This window comes from Acanthochromis polyacanthus, chromosome 6 (genome assembly GCF_021347895.1).
Source record: "Acanthochromis polyacanthus isolate Apoly-LR-REF ecotype Palm Island chromosome 6, KAUST_Apoly_ChrSc, whole genome shotgun sequence".
Taxonomy (NCBI): Eukaryota; Metazoa; Chordata; class Actinopteri; family Pomacentridae; genus Acanthochromis; species Acanthochromis polyacanthus.
Window position 1 is genome coordinate 7,256,560 of NC_067118.1, and position 23,854 is coordinate 7,280,413.

At 40.4% G+C, this 23,854-nt stretch overlaps 1 protein-coding gene across 1 annotated transcript; it reads right to left on the reverse strand.

The window, feature by feature from the left end:
• Positions 1 to 11,777: 11,777 nt before the first annotated feature.
• LOC127534479 (NACHT, LRR and PYD domains-containing protein 14-like) lies at positions 11,778 to 16,076 on the reverse strand. The gene is made up of 5 exons (XM_051949717.1): positions 16,066 to 16,076; positions 15,808 to 15,981; positions 14,353 to 14,526; positions 13,577 to 13,750; positions 11,778 to 12,670 (listed from the first exon to the last, which is right to left on the reverse strand). Exons 1-5 carry the CDS (start codon positions 16,074 to 16,076, stop codon positions 12,655 to 12,657), a joined length of 549 nt encoding a protein of 182 aa, XP_051805677.1. The 3' UTR covers positions 11,778 to 12,654.
• Between the last annotated feature and the right edge of the window lie 7,778 nt (positions 16,077 to 23,854).

Sequence of the window (23,854 nt, forward strand, 5' to 3'; positions counted from 1 at the left end):
AAACGATCCGTCTCTTCAATTTGTCATCAATTTTCCTCTTGCGGCCACGTCCAGGGAGGTTGGCTACTGTCCCGTGGGTCTTGAACTTCTGAATAATATGAGCCACTGTTGTCACAGGAACTTCAAGCTGTTTAGAGATGGTCTTATAGCCTTTACCTTTAAGATGTTTGTCTATAATTTTTTTTCGGATGTCCTGGGACAATTCTCTCCTTCGCTTTCTGTTGTCCATGTTCAGTGTGGTACACACCTTTTCACCAAACAGCAGGGTGACTACTTGTCTCCCTTTAAAGAGGCAGACTGACTGATTATGAGTTTGGAAACACCTGTGATGTCAATTAAATGACACACCTGAGTTAATCATGTCACTCTGGTCAAATAGTTTTCAATCTTTTATAGAGGTACCATCATTTTTGTCCAGGCCTGTTTCATTAGTTTGTTTTTTTAAATAATTATGTTAATCAACAATTCAAAAGTAATGGCTGTTTTTGATTATTTAATTTTCAATAAATTTTTATTTATTGTTACTTTTGTGAGTTTCAAGTGATTTCAGTGAGAATTGTGGGTTTTTCCTTCTTTAACTGAGGGGTACCAACAATTTTGTCCACGTGTGTATATATTATCGATATTAGATTAGATCAGATCAGTTTTATTGCCATTACACAGAGTATGAAGACAATCAAATGTAGTTTAACATCTAACCAGACATGCAAAAGCAGCAGGAACTCATGAATTCAAATATATAACAGTGTTGGAGCCAAAATTTATGCAGTTTGTGCAGTCGGTAATTTGTGTATAATTTGATTTAGTTTAGTAGTAAGTTAAGTAGACAACTTTTATTCTGAGTTAATATTAATTGTATAGAATGCTTTCTTTTGTGTTGTTATTTTTGTTGTTGGTGTGGCTATGTGCCCGCCCACTCATTATGTCCAGGTGACTGCAGCACCTGGATATAGGTGGGCGATCGCACGGGGCCGGGAGGCTTTTTGTTCTTGGCAGCCACACAGTTTAAGACCGCTGGCGCTGATGTGGTAAGCGTTGTTCTTTTTACTATTTGGCCGGTTTTGGATTGCCGCTGCTGGTAAGAAGATCGATGTTTTTTTTGTCGTTTTGATTATGCAATAAATGAATTTATGGAAATGCAAATTCTGGACTGAGGCGTTTGGATTTGAGTGTAACATGGACAGCGCTGGGCGCGTCTGACTGAACGTTCACGAACAAAAGCCTGTGCATCTTTTTACTGGAAAAAGATTGCGATAATATTCGTCTTAAACTCGACTGCCTGAGGAAAGTCGGCGGCTTTGTGTGGCCATCGCAACGTTGATTACAGATTTGGAAACTGGAAAATGTTTGTGCGTGGATTGGTGATTGTGCTGCTGATGCCTGTTTACTGTTGTCGGAGTTACTACAGACCGTCTCGGATTAATGAATGATTGGAAGCGCAGCGTTCGCTGATGGACATGCCCACTCAGCGCGACGTCATGCAGGTTTGGAATGTACGACATTGACGGAGTGACTGAGCATGTGCGATGATTAAATGTGGAAAAGAGGATTTCATTGTGTGTATTGGTGATATTTGAGCAGAAGACAATGGATGAAGATGTCTTGCATAATATTCATTCTGAGCAACAAAAATGTGGTGTTGAAAATGCTGAAGTGGAAAATGTGGTGCAACCTGCAAAAGAAAAAAGGGTGATCAAACACACTGAAAAAGGTTTGGAATTGCTTTTGTTGAACGCTCAGAAAACAAGGAACTTGAATTGCAGACAGGCTAAACAATTAATGGAAACAATGAAGGAGCTGATGCAATCAAATGAAAATGCAAATAAAATCAAAGGTTATGTGGAAGAAATAAACAGGCTCTGTGAAGCGGCACATGTATGTCAAAAATCAATGAAAGATTATCTACCTGAAAATGAATATGAAAAACAAGTTCAATGGCTTAAACACAAAATCAAAAGGCTTACTGCTTTTGTACAGGATGTGCAGATATGGTTGGCTGAAATCAAAGAACCTTCTGTGGAATATGGACATCAAATAATTTCACTCCCTGTTGCTGAAGATGACAAGCAGTCAAGTGTTACAAGCTCGGAAGACGTTGGACCCAATGACAGTGTTTCAAATGCCCCAAAATCAAAATCAAAGTCTGGTGCATCAAGTATATCTTCAACATCACATGCTCGCATTCAAGCAGAAGCTGAAAGAGCTGCCATCATGGAGCGGGTTGCAGCCCTAAATAAAAAACATGAACTTGTGGCACAACAGGAGCAATTAAAAAGAAGACAAGAACAGTTGGAACTAGAAACAGAGCTTGCCGCAGCTAATGCAAAAATCAGTGTTCTTGAGGCCGTCGGATCAACGCACGTTTCTAGAGCATCATCCAGATCTGATGGAATGAATGATTATTTCCGACAAGGTGCTGTGCAAAACTCAAATGTGGATGAACACTTACCAGAAAGAGTGCAGCCAACGCAGGTGGTGAAGCCAAAAACAACCCAAACACAACCTGTCAATCCTCCTGTAATGCAGTACTTTCCTGGGGAGAACATGCAAAGTCACAGGGAAACCGTTACACAGCAGCAGTACCACAGACCTGGAATGGTGGAGAGATCTGACACTGTTCCTCAGAAAGATGACACTGGCATAAACAACTTAACTGAAATCATGGAAAAGCAAAACAAAATAACCGAAGCACTTGTAAAACAACACAATATGTCATAACTACCTTCACTCGCCGTACCAGTTTTTAAAGGTGATCCACTGGAGTATTTATTTTTTATGAGAACGTTTGAGCGGACAGACAATAACAAAGACAGACTTAACTTTCTTGAGCAGTTCACTAACGGCCAACCAAGGGAGCTGGTGAGAAGCTGCCAGTACATGTCCCCAGACAGAGGATATTGGGAGGCAAAGAAGCTGTTGAAAAAACATTTTGGTGACGACTACACAATCGCAACAGCCTACTTAGAGAAAGCAATCAGCTGGCCATCCATAAAGGTGGAAGATGCCGAAGGCTTGAAGTGCTTCTCGTTGTTTTTAAACAGCTGTCTTAACGCCATGAAATCAGTGGACTACCTGGATGAACTGGACCATTTATCTAATATGAAAAATATTGTTTCTAAGCTGCCTTTCAAGCTAAAAGAGAAATGGAGGGCCAAAGCTTGTGACTTGCAAGGTCAGGGTGGCAGAAGAGTCCGATTTGCAGATTTGGTGCAGTTTGTGGAAAGTCAATCTCAAATCTGGTCTCATCCAGTATTTGGCAGTTTAAAAGACTCCATGCCAGCTTCAAGAAGTAGTTCCCCAGTGCAACAGCTGCCAAGATCCAACATGGTGAGAAGGAGCAAGAGTGGTTTTGTTACCAGCGTGTCACCTGTAACAAAGCAACCAGCAGAGGGCAGTGTTCTTCTTAGTTCAAATGCCAAAACATACGACCAGCTTTGTTTATTTTGCAAAGAGACACACAAATTGGACTCCTGCTCTCAGTTGAATAAAAAAAGTCACAAGGAAAAATTAGAGTTTTTGAAGAAAAGAGGTGTTTGTTTTGGATGTTTGGAAGCAGGCCACATGAGCAAAGGATGTTCAGAGACTCACCTGTCATGTGTGTTCACTCAAGCACCCCACCATCTTACATATTGCCAGTAAGGAAGCAATTACAAGTTGCAAGGACCACAAAGAAAAATCTATCACAAGCGGCCTGGTGGAAATTGACAAAGAAAATGTATCAAGTTTGGATGTTGATGAACTGGAATCCATCCTTGCTATTGTCCCTGTGAAAGTTAAAAACAAAAAAAAATAACAAAACAACGTTGACATATGCATTCTTGGACCCAGGCAGCACAGACTGTTTTTGTACCAAGGCACTTCTGGAAAGACTTCAGCTGACTGCCAGACCAACTGACATACTTCTGCGTACAATGAATAATGTGCAAGTTGTGAAGACAGCTGCCACACCTGGACTGGAGACTAGTAGCTTAAATGGCAACAAGCACATTGATCTTCCTGAAGTGTACATGCATGAAGAAATCCCTGTAAAAAAGGAAAATATCCCAACCGTCGAGGATCTGGAACGATGGCCATATCTGAAAGAAGTAAAACTCCCTCAGATTGACGCAGATATTGGCCTGCTGATTGGCAGCAATGTTCCAAAAGCACTGGAGCCATGGAAAGTCATAAGCAGCAAGGAAAATGGACCATATGCTGTTCAGACTGCCCTGGGATGGACCGTAAATGGACCTTTTAGAAAGACTAGTGTTTCAAAAAAAGGAAAACAAATTGTCATGGCTCACCGTATTTCTGTTGTAAAACTAGAGGAGTTGATACAACAGCAGGTCAAACAGGACTTTCCAGAGTGTCAGCAGGAGGAACGTCTTGAGATGTCACAGGAGGGCAGAATGTTCATGGAAAGTGTTTCCACGTCCATCAAGCTGGTAGATGGGCACTATAGTGTTGGATTGCCACTAAGGAGAAAGGACACAAAATTTCCAAACAACTACAGTGTTGCTGAGCAGAGAACCCTGAACTTGAAAAGAAAGTTTGCAAGAAATAGCAAGTTCTATGAAGAGTACAAGATGTTTAGGCAAACCTGTTGGACAAAGGATTTGCTGTAAAATTAACAGCCCAGGACAAGGCCAGAAGCAACCAAAGAATTTGGTACATACCACATCATGGTGTGTATCACCCGAAGAAAAACAAGCTGAGAGTTGTCTTTGATTGTGGCGCTAGCTATCAAGGTACCTGCCTAAATGACCATCTGCTGCAAGGGCCAGATTTGACCAATAGTCTTATTGGTGTCCTCACTTGATTTCGTCAGGAACCTGTTGCCTTCATGGCAGATATTGAAGGGATGTTTCATCAGGTCAGAATCCCAGAGGAAGATTCTGACCTTCTGAGATTTCTCTGGTGGCCTGACGGGGACTGGAGCAAAGAACTGGAGGTGTACAAAATGGTTGTGCACATATTTGGAGCCACATCTTCTCCTAGCTGTGCCAACTTCTCGCTGCAGCAGTGTGCAAAAGATAATTCAGCAGAATTTAATACCCAAACAATTTCCACCGTACTCCGGAACTTTTATGTAGATGATTGTCTCAAGTCTGTCGAAACTGAGGATGAAGCACTGACTCTAGCTCAAAACCTGATCGCTCTGTGTGCCAGGGGGGGCTTTAGGCTAAACAAGTGGGTCAGCAATAGCAGAGCACTGATTTTATCTATAGCAAAAGAAGACCGAGCCACAGAGGTGAAAAACCTGGATTTTGATCAAGACATCCTGCCTGTCGAAAGAGCACTAGGTGTACAGTGGTGCATTGAAACAGACTCCTTCGAATTTAAAACCCAGCTCCATGACAAACCACTTACCCGGCGTGGGATCCTATCAACAGTTAGTTCTGTCTACGATCCGCTTGGAATGCTGGCTCCAGTCATCCTTCCTGCTAAACAGCTCTTACAAGAGCTCTGCTGCTTAAAACTTGGATGGGATGAGGCAATTCCTGAACATCTCCATCATATTTGGTCCACCTGGTTGAGAGATTTAAGGTTATTAGAGAACTACAAGGTCAAGCGTTGCTTTAAGTCTGATGGATTTGGACAGCTTGCCTCAGCACAGCTGCATCATTTTGCAGATGCAAGTGAGAGAGGTTATGGCACTGTCTCTTACTTAAGAATGTCAAACAAGCACCAAGTTCACTGTGCTTTTGTTATAGGAAAAGCCAGAGTGGCGCCTCTAAAGCCGGTCACTATACCAAGAATGGAGCTCACAGCAGCTACCGTCGCAGTAAAAATGGATAAAATGCTAAGAGGAGAGCTTGAGGGCCCCCTTGGACCATCAGTCTTTTGGACTGACAGCACATCAGTGCTTAAATACATCAAGAACGAAACTTCCAGATTTAACACTTTCGTTGCTAATCGAGTGGAAACAATCAGATCAGCTTCTAATGCTGCTCAGTGGAGATATGTTAACGGTAGCCTGAATCCTGCTGATTGCGCTTCAAGAGGCGTTTCAGTGCCTAGCTTCTTAAAATCTACAAACTGGATTTCAGGCCAGGAGTTTCTTCAGCTTCCTGAAGCTGAATGGCCAAAGACTCCTGATTCAGACTTAGCACTTTCTCCTGAAGATCCAGAGGTGAAAATGCTTGTAGTAAACACTGCCACTGTGGAAGAGAGAAGAAGCAGTGTCACCAGAATGCTTTTGAAGTACTCTGACTGGTACCACCTGAAAAGAGCTGTGGCTTGGATTCTTCGTGTAAAAGCTGCATTAAAATTAGCAAGTGCTAAGAAAAGAAAAAAGGACTTACTTGGAAATAAACAAGACGAGGACAACAAACCGACTCTCTCTCTGGAAGATCTGCAAGAGGCTGAAGTTGCAATCATTCAGTTCTGCCAGGAGACTCATTTTGCAGATGAAATAACTACTTTAAGGAAAGGCAACGCAGTAAAAACAAGCAGCCATCTTCATAGGCTCTCACCAATTCTGCAAGATGGACTGATAAAAGTTGGTGGGCGATTAAGTAAATCTGCTATGCCATCAGAATCTAAGTACCCTATCATCCTGCCAACCAACCATCATGTGACACAACTCATTATTCGACACATTCATGAGAGCATCGGACATAGTGGCAGAAATCACACACTGTCACGTCTAAGACAGCGATTCTGGGTACCCGGAGCAATCTCAGCTATTAGAAGGATCATCTCCAAATGTGTCACCTGCAAAAAGATAAGTGCGGTGAAGGGTGAACAACTAATGGCTGACTTACCAAGGGAGCGAGTCACTCCAGATGAACCACCTTTTACTAATGTGGGTGTGGACTTTTTTGGCCCATTTGAAACAAAGCGTGGAAGATCAACTGTGAAACGCTATGGCGTTATTTTTACCTGTCTCAATCTTAGAGCTGTCCACATTGAGGTTGCACACACTCTGAACACTGATTCCTGCATTAATGCAATAAGGAGATTTGTTTCCAGAAGAGGTCTGGTTAAAGTTATGAGGTCAGACAACGGAACAAATCTCATCAGTGCAGAGCGTGAGCTACGAGAAGCAGTTCAAAGTCTAGACAACATAAGGATTCAATCTGCTGCTCTGAAAAAAGGAATTTCATGGTTGTTCAACCCACCTACAGGATCTCACCATGGAGGCGTCTGGGAGAGACAAATTCGTTCAATTCGCCGAATTCTCAGCGCCTTACTACGCCAACAAACATTGGATGATGAAGGGCTCACCACCTTACTCTGTGAAGTTGAAGCCATCATTAATGACAGGCCGATCACAACAGCTTCCAATGACCCGATGGACCTGGAACCCTTAACACCAAATCACCTGCTACTCCTTAAAACACAGCCCTCTCTACCACCTGGAATCTTCAGTCAAGATGACGTATACAGCAGAAGGAGATGGCGTCAGGTACAATTTATGGCTGACATGTTTTGGAAAAGGTGGATAAAAGAATATCTCCCTGAGCTGCAATCAAAACACAAATGGACCAAGAAATCACAAAACTTTGAACCAGGAGATATTGTTCTACTCATTGAAGACACAGCTCCAAGAGGCTCTTGGCTTATGGGCCAAGTTGTGAAGACATTTCCGGACTCCAAAGGTCTTGTGAGGCAGGTTCAAGTCCGGACCAAGACCAGCACCTTCTACAGGCCTATCACTAAACTGGTTTTCCTCTTGAAGACGACAATGGAAGTCTGACACACATACACACACAACCCCATACAATCCCTTATTCATTGGTGCACATTATGGACATATTATGATATTATGGACTGTTGGACTCATTTGGTCTCATCATTTATACCCTGACTGAAGTATGTTACTCGTAAGTGACAAAAGAATGTTTTGGCTCATATATTTTGTTGAATTAATTGCCATTTGTTTTTGTTTTTTTAAAAAAAAGCCAATTAGGGGCCGGAATGTTGGAGCCAAAATTTATGCAGTTTGTGCAGTCGGTAATTTGTGTATAATTTGATTTAGTTTAGTAGTAAGTTAAGTAGACAACTTTTATTCTGAGTTAATATTAATTGTATAGAATGCTTTCTTTTGTGTTGTTATTTTTGTTGTTGGTGTGGCTATGTGCCCGCCCACTCATTATGTCCAGGTGACTGCAGCACCTGGATATAGGTGGGTGATCGCACGGGGCCAGGAGGCTTTTTGTTCTTGGCAGCCACACAGTTTAAGACCGCTGGCGCTGATGTGGTAAGCGTTGTTCTTTTTACTATTTGGCCGGTTTTGGATTGCCGCTGCTGGTAAGAAGATCGATGTTTTTTTTGTCGTTTTGATTATGCAATAAATGAATTTATGGAAATGCAAATTCTGGACTGAGGCGTTTGGATTTGAGTGTATCATGGACAGCGCTGGGCGCGTCTGACTGAACGTTCACGAACAAAAGCCTGTGCATCTTTTTACTGGAAAAAGATTGCGATAATAAACAGTATAAACAGTATTAATGCTATGAGAAAAATGCTGTATATTTACAAGATGAGCAGTATGAACAATAGATAGGAGGTGAGGATATATGCAGTACATAGACAGTATAAAAACATAAACAGTGAAAATCGAAGGAGAAGGGAACTAAAAATGCCATTAAATTTGGTCTGAACATCTATTTTCCCTGCATGATGAATCATAACTTTTATATAATCTTAATGAGAACAATTTCCCCATTTATTTCATTTCCTATTCATGTTGACGTGCTAATGTTTTGTGGACATTAGAACCAAGTAGAAATTAAAATTTGTGGTTTCATGAGTCCTTTATTCACTTTGTGCAAAAGTAGTGTGCATGAATCTTTGGCTAACAGCTCAATACAATAACTGTGTTATGTGTTCTCCTATTTAAAAGACTAAAACTGCCCCAACCAGCATAAATCCTGCCTCATATTATATTTGTAGTGTTTACCTCTGCAGTGCAGTTACACTCCTGCAGCACCAGGGGACAGTCTGCACCTTCAGTCAAAGCTGAATTTTCCTGGTTTCCAGAATCTATTGCACAGTAGAAATCCAGAATTAATCTGAGCTCACAAAACTTCTTCCAACCAAAGCATGCTGATGGACTAATGCAGGTTTAATCCTGCATAATGAACTGCTGTAATGTGATTCTCTGCATCAAAACATTAGAAATCTATTTTAAAAAATCAGCTGAGAGAGAATGCTCGCAATGTAAAGAGAGCTGCACTTGCAGCAATTATCAGTTTTTTATGGACAGTATCGATGATGATACTTAAAAAAAAAAACTTCCTGAGTTGATAACCTGCTTTGTTGGGTTCAGTGAAGCCAGATAATGAAAAGATTCCACAGGAGTCTATCCCAGCTGACTTGGGTGAAGGCAGGGGACACCCTGGACAGGTCGCCAGTCTGTCACAGGGCTACATACAGTGGGGCCAATAAGTATTAGGCAACTTAAAAATTGCCCAATTTTTAATGTGATGTGGTCGGATGACACTTATTGACCACCCATTTTCACAAATAAATTGTTTAAAAATCATACAATGTGATTTCCTGGAATTTTTTTTTACATTCTGTCTCTCACGCTTGATGTGTTCCTATGATGAAAATTGCCAACCTCTCTTATCTTTTTAAATGGATGAACTTGGAAATTTTTAAGTTGCCCAATACTTATTGGTCCCACTGTATATAGACAAACAATCACACTCGCATTCACACCTACGGACAATTTAGAGTAATCAATTAAGCTCAGCATGTTTTTGGACTGTGGGAGGAAGCCGGAGTACCCAGAGAAAACCCACGAATGCACAGGGAGAACATACAAACTCCATGCAGAAAGATCCCAGGCCCAGGGATCGTCTTGCTGCAAGTCGAAAGTGCTAACCACTACAACACTGTGCAGCCCATTCATGTAAACAATATCTCCATAATCAGCAACAGGCAAGAAGGTGGCAGCAACAAGCCATTTCCTGGCATTTAAAGAAAAACAGGATTTGTTCTTGAAAAAGAAACCCAATTCTAATTTCAGTTACAGAGACATCAGAGACTATCATCAATTGTGATGCCGTGGTATTTGTAGGAGGCCACAAACTCAATAGTGGCACCTTGTATGGTTGTAATGCCAGAACCTCTGGCGCCTTCTTTTTTTTTTTACCAGAAAACAACATAAGTTTTGTTTTGCCAGCATTTAACACTAGTCTAAGGTTTAACAGATGTGACTGAATGATGTCAAATGCTGACTGAAGATATTCAAAAACAAGGGCAACAGTGTTCACACAACAGTAAATTCTTGTATCATTGGCATGAAGATGAAAAGACGCATTTAGTTTTGACCCACATTGTTGACATCAATACTAAAGAGAATGGGTCTTTAGACAGAACCTTGTGGCACACCTTCTGTAACGCCAAGAAAGCTGGAGGAGAGACCACAGAGCTGCACACACTGCTTACAATTGGTGAGATAATTTGAGAACCAGCCAACAGCTTGATCTGCCTCCAATATAAAATATCATGGTCAACGGTATCAAAAGCCTTGGACAAATCAATGAAGAGTGCCGCACAATAGTTCTTGGTGTCCAAGGCTTCCACAACATCAGCTGCAGTCAATTCCAGCCATTTTCAGTACAAAAAATCGCTAGCATTCTATTTGTAAATAAAAAATATGACGAAGTACAGGGAATATTGGATGTGCATTGCGAGGTGCATTTCCTTGAAAACGACCGATTCGTGGATTTTATACCGACTTCAGGACATGTTTTGGACAAAATAGTTTACTGGCTTGTGTCGTCTGGATGTAAAAGGTTGGATTATGGCCGTTTTTTGTGGAATATTTTCATCTATGTGTAATAATGAACCCGGAAATGTGAGTCGCGCTGTGTACGTTGAAGCCGTGTATAGAGAACGGATGGATGGATATTCGTTTTTTGTCGGACAAATGTGTTTTTCTCACCCGCTGTGGTAATCACATCTGAAAGTGGTTTATACCGGTGGATTTATGAGAATCTAAGCTTTCCATCGACATATAGTGTTTGTATAATCGCGTTTGCAGCCTTCGGACATTCTTGAAATTCCTATGCAAATTAGTAGGTGTACCGCCGGCGGGACACTGAAGTTTAAGGGGTTAAAACTTTCATTGACGCCGTTACTGTACTGTGCTGCTTCCTAAAACCAGACTGATGAGGAGATAAGATACCGTTTAAAGTCAAGAACTCCTTGATCTGATCATTCACCAGCCTTTCAAGAACCTTAGCCAAGATACAGAGTTTGGAACTGGGTCTGTAGTTGTTTAACTGCGTAGGATCACCACCTTTCAGTAGAGGAAGTACAAAAGCAGACTTACAAACATCAGGAATGACATTGTTTTAGACAGAAAGATTGAAAATATGTGATACTGCTTCAGCTATGATATTTGCTGCCAGGCACAAAAGTAAGGTGGGAGGTTGTCAGGACCTGCAGATTTTTTAGTGTCTCGGTCCTTTAAACCCTTCCAAACCTCTCTGACAGAGAAAGGTGTGAAGGGAAAAGTCTTTCTGCCTGAGGCATGACTCGTAGGAAAAATTTGTCTGATTTACCATCAGATACTGTGTCAAACAAGGAGCTGGACTCAACTAAGTGTTTATTAAAACAATGAAGTATCTCAGATTTATTTGACACAGAGACCGAGTCAACAATGATTCCAAGTCCAATTGTAGAAATAAACACTTTTTTCAGATTTTACTATAGATTATCTGGAATTTAACAAAATACTACAAATCTGTGAAATAAAAACACTAACAGTTTTTGTAACCATTTTTTTCTTTATTATAATTAATATATAAATTAATATGCATAGTTTGTTTTTCAAATATCTTGAAAACTGGCATTTTTTGCTGATTTAAATTCAATAAACAAGAGTGTAAAAGAACAAATGATCATTTATTAAAATACAGATTTTTGATGTGGACATTATTTGACAGTTTTCATCATTTTCTTTTACAGCCAACATCCCAAATAAATGAACACTTTTTTTCTGTTATTTTATTCCAGATTATCTGTAATTTAACAAAACACTCCAAATATGTAAGTTGAGTGTTAAAACATTTATCGTTTTCAATTCATAATACAGTCTTTAAAATGAGGACAAATATCTGTAAAATACTCAGATTTGTTACTGATTCAAATACAGTAAATAATGCTATAAAAGAACAAATTACGATTAAAATACAGATTTTTTTGATGTGGACATTATTTACAGTTATAAGTTAATACTTTTTCTGGGATTTGACTAGATGTTGTCTGTAATTTCACAAAACAAACAGAACTAGTTGTAACATAATGATCATTTTTACATTTAATGTCATGTGAACATTAACAGGGAAATCTGTGTTTGTTTAATTTCCTGTGAATTTAATTTAATGAGTCGAGTGAACTCTGAGCTGTTCATTCATTCAACTCAATATCTGAAGTCACAATGCTTCAAGTTCCACAAATTCATGTTGTTAAGTTCAAAAGTGGACTGAAAAGAAAAATGAGACATCTTAAGTTAAAATAATTAGCAACTAGTAAAACTCCTGTATTTCTCTAAAGTAAACTAGAACACGAGTTGATTTGACCAAATGAATTCCTGAGGTTTTACAGTGCAGTAACATGGTCCAGTCAGAGTCTCTACACACCAGCTGCTGCTGCTTCAATCTCTGGATCATCAGGACACACTTTCTCCTCTCAGCACAAACACCGTCCTGATCAGTATGACTTCCATCTGCAGAGAGAAGAAGAAAGACCAGAGGAGATCAATGAGTTTGATCAGCAGCTCATCAGGACTTCAGTCGAGTTCAGAGCAGCAGCTTCATGTTAACGTGTTGGAGTGAACACACTGAGCTCCAAGCTCACACACCTGCACACACTGTCAGCATCAGTTGTGTTTCTCTGCACATTTTACTGCAGTCCACAGTGGAAACAAACAGCTGACAGTCATCAAGCTTCATTACTGCACAAACTCTTCACTCATGGATTTACTGCTGCTCCATTTAAACCAACAGTCTCTGAGTGTCCATCAACATCTCATCTGCTCTGAAAACATCAGCTGACAAACCAACATAGAGGCTGTCAGTCAACACATCTGGATCAAAGCAGGCACAAGGACACAGATCCAGATGTGACTGTTGGACCTGAGCAGATCTTCTGTTCTGTAGAAACACCTCATTGTTCCTACATGTGATGCTGCTGCTGTGAAATAAGAGCTGCTGGTTTACAGGCTTCAGTCTCACTGATCTCAGAGCTGTGACAAACATCACACTGATCAGCTGATCACTGTTGGAATGAGACAACAAACAGAGAGATCAGATCTGATGGACACTTTGACGAAGGAGGACCACTGTCTCTGCATATCCGGAAGGCTGTCAGCTGGAATCAGCTTTATTTCCTGAACACATCAACACAACAACAACAGTCGGCTTCATATCCACTCAAACACACCATGACAACAAGCTTGTGGCTCCTCTGATTGGCTGACTGCTGTCTCTGTGTTTCTGTCACCGTTCTGCTCTCACAGCTTCACTGAGAAGCTGGAGGTTTACAGGAGACACTGGATCTTTGCTTTGATACTGACTGTGTTTAGGAGAAAACTCAAGAAAGCAACAAAGACTGACTGGAACCTTCTACTGACCTCAGAGTCTTCAGGCTGCAGTCTGGACTCTCCACAAGATCTAACAGATGTTTCACTGATGAATCCTGCAGGTTGTTCTTACTCAGGTCCAGATGTTCCAGATGGGAGGGGTTGGACTTCAGGGCTAAGACCAGAGAATCACAGCTGATCTCTGACAAACTGCAGTCCCACAATCTGAATAAAGAATAAAAGATGTGTATAAAATCATTGATGATCCATCAGATGTGTTCAGGTTCTGAATGTGCAGATCAACATTACTTTGTACTCATCAATCAGCTTTTCTCTAAAAGCAGCAGAGTAACTTTGTCCTTCTGTTATTGTGGATCATCATCATGTCAGCCTTCTACACACATCATCCACATGTCAGCACAACATTCATCCACCTATTCATGTCCACACATCAATAACATGCTGCATCATCAACAGGATCAGGATCAGTCAAATAAAACTCAAACCAAAGAAATATTTCTACTTCACTCATTAAAATTTGTATAAACTGATCTGAGTTCAGAGAATCTTCTAGATCCAGATGTGACTCTTTAGTGCAAATTGCAAACATTAATTACTTACTAACACGACTTTATTCTGTCTGTGACAGATCTCATGACAGGGCCCTCGTGTCGATTTTTGACACAACAAACTGAATTCATAACAGAAAATATGAATTATAGCAGATATAAATCTTCATGGATGGAAGTTCTGTTGAACATAAATGAGCTTCAGTTGTCATTAAACACATCAGATCTACAACAGTAACAGACAGACAGTGAACTGACCCCAGAGTCTTCAGGATGCAGTCTGGACTCTCCAGAAAACCACTCAGATGTTTCACTCCTGAATCCTGCAAGTTGTTCCTGCTGAGGTCCAGATGTTCCAGATGGGAGGGGTTGGACTTCAGAGCTGAGACCAGAGAATCACAGCTGATCTCTGACAAACTGCAGCTCCACAATCTGAATAAAGAATAAAAGATGTGAGTTGAGGAGACAAAGTTCCTGCTTGAAATCATTCAGAGTTTCATCATGAGTTCAGAGCTGAAGAAGCTTCAGAATGTCCAAGTTTAGAAAATGGAAACTCCAAACAGCTGAAGCCAACAGGATGCAGCTTCAAACAGTCCAACAGAAGCAGTGAAGAAGAGCTCTCATTAATATTAATGACAACATGCTGCTGCTTCAATAAAGACGGAGTGACTTCAGCTCTGAAACTCTGCAGCTCCACCAGTGGCTCCATCCACACAAACTCATGCTGAGCAACAAACACAAGGAAAAACACTCTGACATTTATTTCACTTTCTGCTCAGAGCCACACAAACACACAAGAAGGAAACGTGGACAAAATGAGGCTCCAGACTCTAAAAGATCTTCATGTTGTGGAACCATGGAGACGCTTCCCATTGCTCCTGATAAATGACTTCAACTGTTCATCAACTGTCACAACTTTTGCTGCTGGATTTTCTGCTCATTCAACAACTGATGGATCAGCTTCATGTTTCATCAGCAGATAAATCAAACGGCTGCATCTTGAATTTCAACATTTCACTTTCTCAAACATCACATGGCTTCATCCAAGTGTTGAACCAGCAGATGCTGAATATTAGTTTCTGTCTCTCAGGATGAAAAACTGCTTCAATTACAGCTCAAACTATCAGTCCACTGTTCGATGAGTCCATGAACAAAAGGTTTAAAACATTTACATCATGGTTTCAGTCATTTATCCAGTAAAACATCAAACTGCTTCCACTTTGTCCACTGTCAACACTCTCTGTTTTCTGTCTCATTAACCTGAATATTTGTGGTTCTGGACTGTTGCTGGAACAAAACCAGACATTTGAAGACGTCACCTTCAACTGTGACAAACTGTTTACAACATTTGATAAACTAAACCAGTGAAACACTTGAAAGCTTCATCAGTAATAAAAACAGCTGCTAGTTGCTGCTGTCACTTTGAATGAAAGAGAAACATGAGGTCAGATATGAGCTGAAGATCACGTGTGTCAGAGTTTCACAGTCAATTATTCACTGGAGGATTTTTCTGCTTTTATTCGGCTTTGAAATGTGCAGCTCAACATTTCTCTGCCACAGTCCAAGGACTAAAGCAGAGAAGAAGAAAACAGACGTTACCATGAAGATCCTCAGTGTGGATCAGTAGAACATCAGCCTGATGGCTGCAGTTTAGAGTCACCACAACTTTACATCACATTCATCTCAGCACACAAATAAAACACGATGTCTGACCTCATAGACTTCAGGATGCAGTCTGGACTCTCCAGAAAACCACTCAGATGTTTCACTCCTGAATCCTGCAGGTTGTTGTAGCTCAGGTCCAGATGTTCCAGATGGGAGGGGTTGGACTTCAGAGCTGAGACCAGAGAATCACAGCTGATCTCTGGCAATTTGCAGCGCTTTAATCTGAATAAATAATAAAAGATGTAGATAAAATCATTGATGATCCATCAGATGTGTTCAGGTTCTGAATGCTCAGCTCAACATTACTTTGTCTTCATCAATCCTTCTACACACATCATCCAGATGTCAGCACAACATTCATCCACCTATTCATGTCCACACATCAAGCTGTACAGAGCAGTAAAAGTCCAAGTCGAAATTCACATCACTAGACAAACAAAAATTGAAGTTTCCTGTATATACACACGTGGACAAAATTGTTGGTACCCCTCAGTTAAAGAAGGAAAAACCCACAATTCTCACTGAAATCACTTGAAACTCACAAAAGTAACAATAAATAAAAATTTATTGAAAATTAAATAATCAAAAACAGCCATTACTTTTGAATTGTTGATTAACATAATTATTTAAAAAAAACAAACTAATGAAACAGGCCTGGACAAAAATGATGGTACCTCTATAAAAGATTGAAAACTATTTGACCAGAGTGACATGATTAACTCAGGTGTGTCATTTAATTGACATCACAGGTGTTTCCAAACTCATAATCAGTCAGTCTGCCTATTTAAAGGGAGACAAGTAGTCACCCTGCTGTTTGGTGAAAAGGTGTGTACCACACTGAACATGGACAACAGAAAGCGAAGGAGAGAATTGTCCCAGGACATCCGAAAAAAAATGATAGACAAACATCTTAAAGGTAAAGGCTATAAGACCATCTCTAAACAGCTTGAAGTTCCTGTAACAACAGTGGCTCATACACACGTGGACAAAATTGTTGGTACCCCTCAGTTAAAGAAGGAAAAACCCACAATTCTCTCTGAAATCACTTGAAACTCACAAAAGTAACAATAAATAAAAATTTATTGAAAATTAAATAATCAAAAACAGCCATTACTTTTGAATTGTTGATTAACATAATTATTTAAAAAAACAAACTAATGAAACAGGCCTGGACAAAAATGATGGTACCTCTATCAAAGATTGAAAACTATTTGACCAGAGTGACATGATTAACTCAGGTGTGTCATTTAATTGACATCACAGGTGTTTCCAAACTCATAATCAGTCAGTCTGCCTATTTAAAGGGAGACAAGTAGTCACTCTGCTGTTTGGTGAAAAGGTGTGTACCACACTGAACATGGACAACAGAAAGCGAGGGAGAGAATTGTCCCAGGACATCCGAAAAAAATTATAGACAAACATCTTAAAGGTAAAGGCTATAAGACCATCTCTAAACAGCTTGAAGCTCCTGTGACAACAGTGGCTCATATTATTCAGAAGTTCAAGATCCACGGGACAGTAGCCAACCTCCCTGGACGTGGCCGCAAGAGGAAAATTGATGACAAATTGAAGAGACGGATCGTTCGAATTGTATCCAAAGAGCCCAGAGCAACCTCTAAAGAAATTAAAGGTGAACTCCAAGGCCAAGGTACATCAGTGTCAGATCGCACCATTCGTCGTTGTTTGAGCCAAAGTGGACTTCATGGGAGACGACCAAGGAGGACACCACTGCTGAAAAAAACTCATAAAAAAGCCAGACTGGAATTTGCAAAAATGCATGTTGACAAGCCACAAAGCTTCTGGGAGAATGTCCTTTGGACAGATGAGACCAAACTGGAGCTTTTTGGTAAGGCACATCAACTCTATGTTCATAGACTCAAAAACCAAGCATACGAAGAAAAGAACACTGTCCCTACGGTGAAACATGGAGGAGGCTCAGTAATGTTTTGGGGCTGCTTTGCTGCATCTGGCACAGGGTGTCTTGAAAGTGTGCAAGGTACGATGAAATCTGAAGATTATCAAGGCATTCTGGAGAGAAATGTGCTGCCTAGTGTCAGAAAGCTTGGTCTCAGTCGCAGGTCATGGGTCTTCCAACAGGACAACGATCCAAAACACACAGCCAAAAACACCCAAGAATGGCTGAGAGAAAAGCGTTGGACTATTCTAAAGTGGCCTTCTATCAGCCCAGATCTGAATCCCATTGAACATATGTGGAAGGAGCTGAAACATGCCATTTGGAGAAGACACCCATCAAACCTGAGACAACTGGAGCTGTTTGCTCATGAGGAGTGGGCCAAAATACCTGTTGACAGCTGCAGAACGCTCATTGACAAATACAGAAATCATTTAATTGCAGTGATTGCCTCAAAAGGTTGTGCAACAAAATATTAAGTTATGGGTACCATCATTTTTGTCCAGCCCTATTTCATTAGTTTGTTTTTTTAAATAATTATGTTAATCAACAATTCAAAAGTGATGGCTGATTTTGATTATTTAATTTTCAATAAATTTTTATTTATTGTTACTTTTGTGAGTTTCAAGTGATTTCAGTGAGAATTGTGGGTTTTTCCTTCTTTAACTGAGGGGTACCAACAATTTTGTCCACGTGTGTATTATTCAGAAGTTCAAGACCCACGGGACAGTAGCCAACCTCCCTGGACGTGGCCGCAAGAGGAAAATTGATGACAAATTGAAGAGACGGATCGTTGGAATTGTATCCAAAGAGCCCAGAGCAACCTCCAAAGAAATTAAAGGTGAACTCCAAGGCCAAGGTACATCAGTGTCAGATCGCACCATTCGTCGTTGTTTGAGCCAAAGTGGACTTCATGGGAGACGACCAAGGAGGACACCACTGCTGAAAAAAACTCATAAAAAAGCGAGACTGGAATTTGCAAAAATGCATGTTGACAAGCCACAAAGCTTCTGGGAGAATGTCCTTTGGACAGATGAGACCAAACTGGAGCTTTTTGGTAAGGCACATCAACTCTATGTTCATAGACTCAAAAACCAAGCATACGAAGAAAAGAACACTGTCCCTACGGTGAAACATGGAGGAGGCTCAGTAATGTTTTGGGGCTGCTTTGCTGCATCTGGCACAGGGTGTCTTGAAAGTGTGCAAGGTATGATGAAATCTGAAGATTATCAAGGCATTCTGGAGAGAAATGTGCTGCCTAGTGTCAGAAAGCTTGGTCTCAGTCGCAGGTCATGGGTCTTCCAACAGGACAACGATCCAAAACACACAGCCAAAAACACCCAAGAATGGCTGAGAGAAAAGCGTTGGACTATTCTAAAGTGGCCTTCTATGAGCCCAGATCTGAATCCCATTGAACATATGTGGAAGGAGCTGAAACATGCCATTTGGAGAAGACACCCATCAAACCTGAGACAACTGGAGCTGTTTGCTCATGAGGAGTGGGCCAAAATACCTGTTGACAGCTGCAGAACGCTCATTGACAAATACAGAAATCGTTTAATTGCAGTGATTGCCTCAAAAGGTTGTGCAACAAAATATTAAGTTATGGGTACCATCATTTTTGTCCAGCCCTATTTCATTAGTTTGTTTTTTGAAATAATTATGTTAATCAACAATTCAAAAGTGATGGCTGATTTTGATTATTTAATTTTCAATAAATTTTTATTTATTGTTACTTTTGTGAGTTTCAAGTGATTTCAGTGAGAATTGTGGGTTTTTCCTTCTTTAACTGAGGGGTACCAACAATTTTGTCCACGTGTGTATTATTCAGAAGTTCAAGACCCACGGGACAGTAGCCAACCTCCCTGGACGTGGCCGCAAGAGGAAAATTGATGACAAATTGAAGAGACGGATCGTTGGAATTGTATCCAAAGAGCCCAGAGCAACCTCCAAAGAAATTAAAGGTGAACTCCAAGGCCAAGGTACATCAGTGTCAGATCGCACCATTCGTCGTTGTTTGAGCCAAAGTGGACTTCATGGGAGACGACCAAGGAGGACACCACTGCTGAAAAAACTCATAAAAAAGCGAGACTGGAATTTGCAAAAATGCATGTTGACAAGCCACAAAGCTTCTGGGAGAATGTCCTTTGGACAGATGAGACCAAACTGGAGCTTTTTGGTAAGGCACATCAACTCTATGTTCATAGACTCAAAAACCAAGCATACGAAGAAAAGAACACTGTCCCTACGGTGAAACATGGAGGAGGCTCAGTAATGTTTTGGGGCTGCTTTGCTGCATCTGGCACAGGGTGTCTTGAAAGTGTGCAAGGTATGATGAAATCTGAAGACTATCAAGGCATTCTGGAGAGAAATGTGCTGCCTAGTGTCAGAAAGCTTGGTCTCAGTCGCAGGTCATGGGTCTTCCAACAGGACAACGATCCAAAACACACAGCCAAAAACACCCAAGAATGGCTGAGAGAAAAGCGTTGGACTATTCTAAAGTGGCCTTCTATGAGCCCAGATCTGAATCCCATTGAACATATGTGGAAGGAGCTGAAACATGCCATTTGGAGAAGACACCCATCAAACCTGAGACAACTGGAGCTGTTTGCTCATGAGGAGTGGGCCAAAATACCTGTTGACAGCTGCAGAACGCTCATTGACAAATACAGAAATCGTTTAATTGCAGTGATTGCCTCAAAAGGTTGTGCAACAAAATATTAAGTTATGGGTACCATCATTTTTGTCCAGCCCTATTTCATTAGTTTGTTTTTTGAAATAATTATGTTAATCAACAATTCAAAAGTGATGGCTGATTTTGATTATTTAATTTTCAATAAATTTTATTTATTGTTACTTTTGTGAGTTTCAAGTGATTTCAGTGAGAATTGTGGGTTTTTCCTTCTTTAACTGAGGGGTACCAACAATTTTGTCCACGTATGTATATATATATATATATATATATATATATATATATACACACACACATATATATATATATGTAAATGGCAACATATATATATTACATATGTTCATGTATATCCATCCATCCATTCTCTATACACCGCTTAATCCTCATCAGTATCACAGGGGGGCTGGAGCCAGAGATGGGAACTTGGACTCGAGACTCGGACTTCAGTCCCAATTTTATGACTTTTTGACTCGACTTCGATGAAATTAAAATAGGACTTGGACTTGCTTGGACTCTAAGCTCAGTGACTCTAGACTTGAACTCGACTCGAACCCTTTGACTCGACGAGTCATGTCGAGTCATAATGGTACAATTTTTAAATTAAAAGTGTTATGTATCAACCATTTTTATCGCTTCATTTCATCAGATCACAGTGACGCCCACTGTCAGTCACGGGGAGGTTCATTGCTGTTACACACGTGCGAGTGACACACCCCCGTTCACAGTTGGAAGAACTGAATGCAGCCCCAGCATGAGTCAACCCAGAATTATTTCCTTTGCTTCCAAAAATTACAAAATGATTAACAAAAAACGGATTGCTGAATGCAGGTTTTGTGATTCGAAGATCACGGACGGTCATGAAACTACTTCCAACTTCAACCGGCACTTGAAGAAACACAAGGATAAGTACATACTGCCTGTTGTTGTTGTTTAGCATTTTACTAGCAAGCAAGCTAATCCCGAGGATGCTCTGCGTCTAGTACTATCTTATAAAATCCAAAATCATTGTCTGACGTTCGCATACTGTTGACTATATATGGCTACTTGTACTTAGCTAATATTTTTGTCATGTGATAGTAAGACTAGCTAGTCGCCATTACACTGCTGCTATCAAAACTATACGATTTTTAAAATAGAATAGAAGATAATCACTTTATTCATCCCTGATTTTTATTATTCATAATAAATAATATTCATAATATTTTATCATTTAATAATTTTTTTTTATTATTTATTATTTATTTATTTACTTTATTCATGTCCCAAAACAATGGGACACTAACTGGCCATTTAGTTCTAGTTGTACATTCAGAATAAAACTGAACCGTAACAAAAATTTTTCATGTAGTTCGGGTTACCACAGTCAACTTTTTTAAAATTAAAGTGAATCATAAAAATAACAATATCCACAGATCTTTAAAAGTGTGTGGAACAAATGAGTTGCTGTCTGCAAAATATATTTCTGTAATATATGCAGTATTTCTTCAATTTTCATGGAAACATCCAGTGCCGTTTGTGTTTTCCTGCGTTTTGAATTTCAATGACCAAAGTTCCCTATGGTATCCAATCTACACCATCAAACCCTCAGTGTTATTGTAACTCTCAATGTACAAATGCAACCACATGAGAATCAGGGTTTCTGGTTCCATGTGTACGTGTAGAAAATTAGTAATAGAGTTGTGTAGTCTGCTATTATGAAGGCTGTAGCACATTTTGTCACACGTGCTAATTTGTTATCTTACAGATGACAAATACATGATGAGCAAAGGCATCACAAATGAACCAGAACCACAACAGCCTTCAGTCTCGCAGTTCCTGGACATCCGTGTCGGGCAGTATTCCATAAATCATCCACAGCAGAAAGCTATTACCAACGGAATGCTGGAAAAATTGGTGATCGAATGCAACATGCGCCTGTCTGTGGTGGAACACAAGAGTTTTCGGGATTTCCTGAAAGTAGTTGATCCTAAATACAACCGCAAATGTGCCGCAAAACATGGACCTCAAAAACAGAGAGAGTTGCTGGATTGAGACGTTACGCTGAAAAAAATCCTGGCGAGAACCCTGGGTCTGACCGAAGGATGAGAGGGTTCCTTGGTGTCACTACATGAAGATAGACCAAGATAACATACAGCTGAAGTCCAGTGATCACTTCAAAGGTTCACACACAGGAGAAAGGATGTGTGAACAGTTTGAGGCCATATGTCATGAGTATGACATTAAAAGTAAGCTGGACTATCTTATTACTGACAATACAGCCAACATGCACAAGGCATTCACAGTGTGCTTCCCCAGTGAAGAAGGTGAAGTACATGATGACGATCACCTTGATGACCCATAGCTATGGCATGACCTAAGTCCAGACAATCAGGAGGTAGTAGATGCTGCTATGGCACGAAAACAGCGCTTACAGTGTTTTGCACACACTCCAGCTGATGGTAGGAGACGAGTGGAAAGACACAAAGCTGAAAAGGGTGCTTCTACTCAATACTGAGCACAGGGTCTGAATACTTCTGACCATGTGATATTTCAGTTTTTCTTTTTTAATAAATTTGCAAAAATTTCTATTTCTGTTTTTTTCTGTCAAGATGGGGTGCTGAGTGTACATTAATGAGAAATAAAGTGAACTTTTTTGATTTTGGCAAATTGCTGCAATGACACAGAGAGTGAAACATTTCAAGGGGTCTGAATACTTTCTGTACCCACTGTATTTCTTCTTAAATAATAGACCATCACAAAATACCCTTGAGTTTAACCAATTTTATTACCAACACTAACATTAAGGGCTCTATTTCGGTTTAACATGTTTTGCCAGAACTGGTCCTGCGAGATGCAGTGGAGGCGGACCAGCCTGTGTCTCATGAGGAGGAAGATGGAGACCTTGAAGAAGAAGGTCTGTTTGCTGCATACCGTAAGAGACAGAGGAAGGATGTTAACACCACTCCAGCATTACAGCGAAGTCACTATCTCGACCTGTGTGAAGCACAGAGTGTGCTCTCATTCTTGGCAATGAACATGAATGCTGTTCCTTCACTATTTCGACTTGCCATCAGGGTCTTAGCAGTTCCAACTACCAGTGCTCCGGTTGAGTGAGTTTTCAGCCATGGTGGTATCATAATGTGGCCTCATCGTGCACAAAGGACTGACAGACTTCTGGCCAATTTGATTTTTAGCAAATGCAATGCTAGTCTGTAGGTGAATGAAACATTGATGTGTATACCACCACCGCAAACATTCACACAGTCCAACAGCTATCATGGCTCTCTCTCACACAAATACATGCATGCACACACACAGACAATATAATAGCGAGGCTAACTGTGACATTCTCATATTAGTTCTTCTCTTTCTCTCTCACACACATAAATAAAGATGCAACAAGTCAACTGCACATGACATTTTAATGTTGGTTCTCTTACACATACACAGACACAGAGGACTTATTTAAGAGCTCTGTGTACCAGATTAGAACCTAGTCATTGATTTAATAT

Coding starts and splice junctions, on each gene's coding strand:
- LOC127534479 (XM_051949717.1), bottom strand. Junction 14,527..15,807: donor TGCATCCTGAAGTCTATGAG/GTCAGACATCGT, acceptor TTCTTTATTCAG/ATTGTGGAGCTGCAGTTTGT. Junction 13,751..14,352: donor TGCATCCTGAAGACTCTGGG/GTCAGTTCACTG, acceptor TTCTTTATTCAG/ATTGTGGGACTGCAGTTTGT.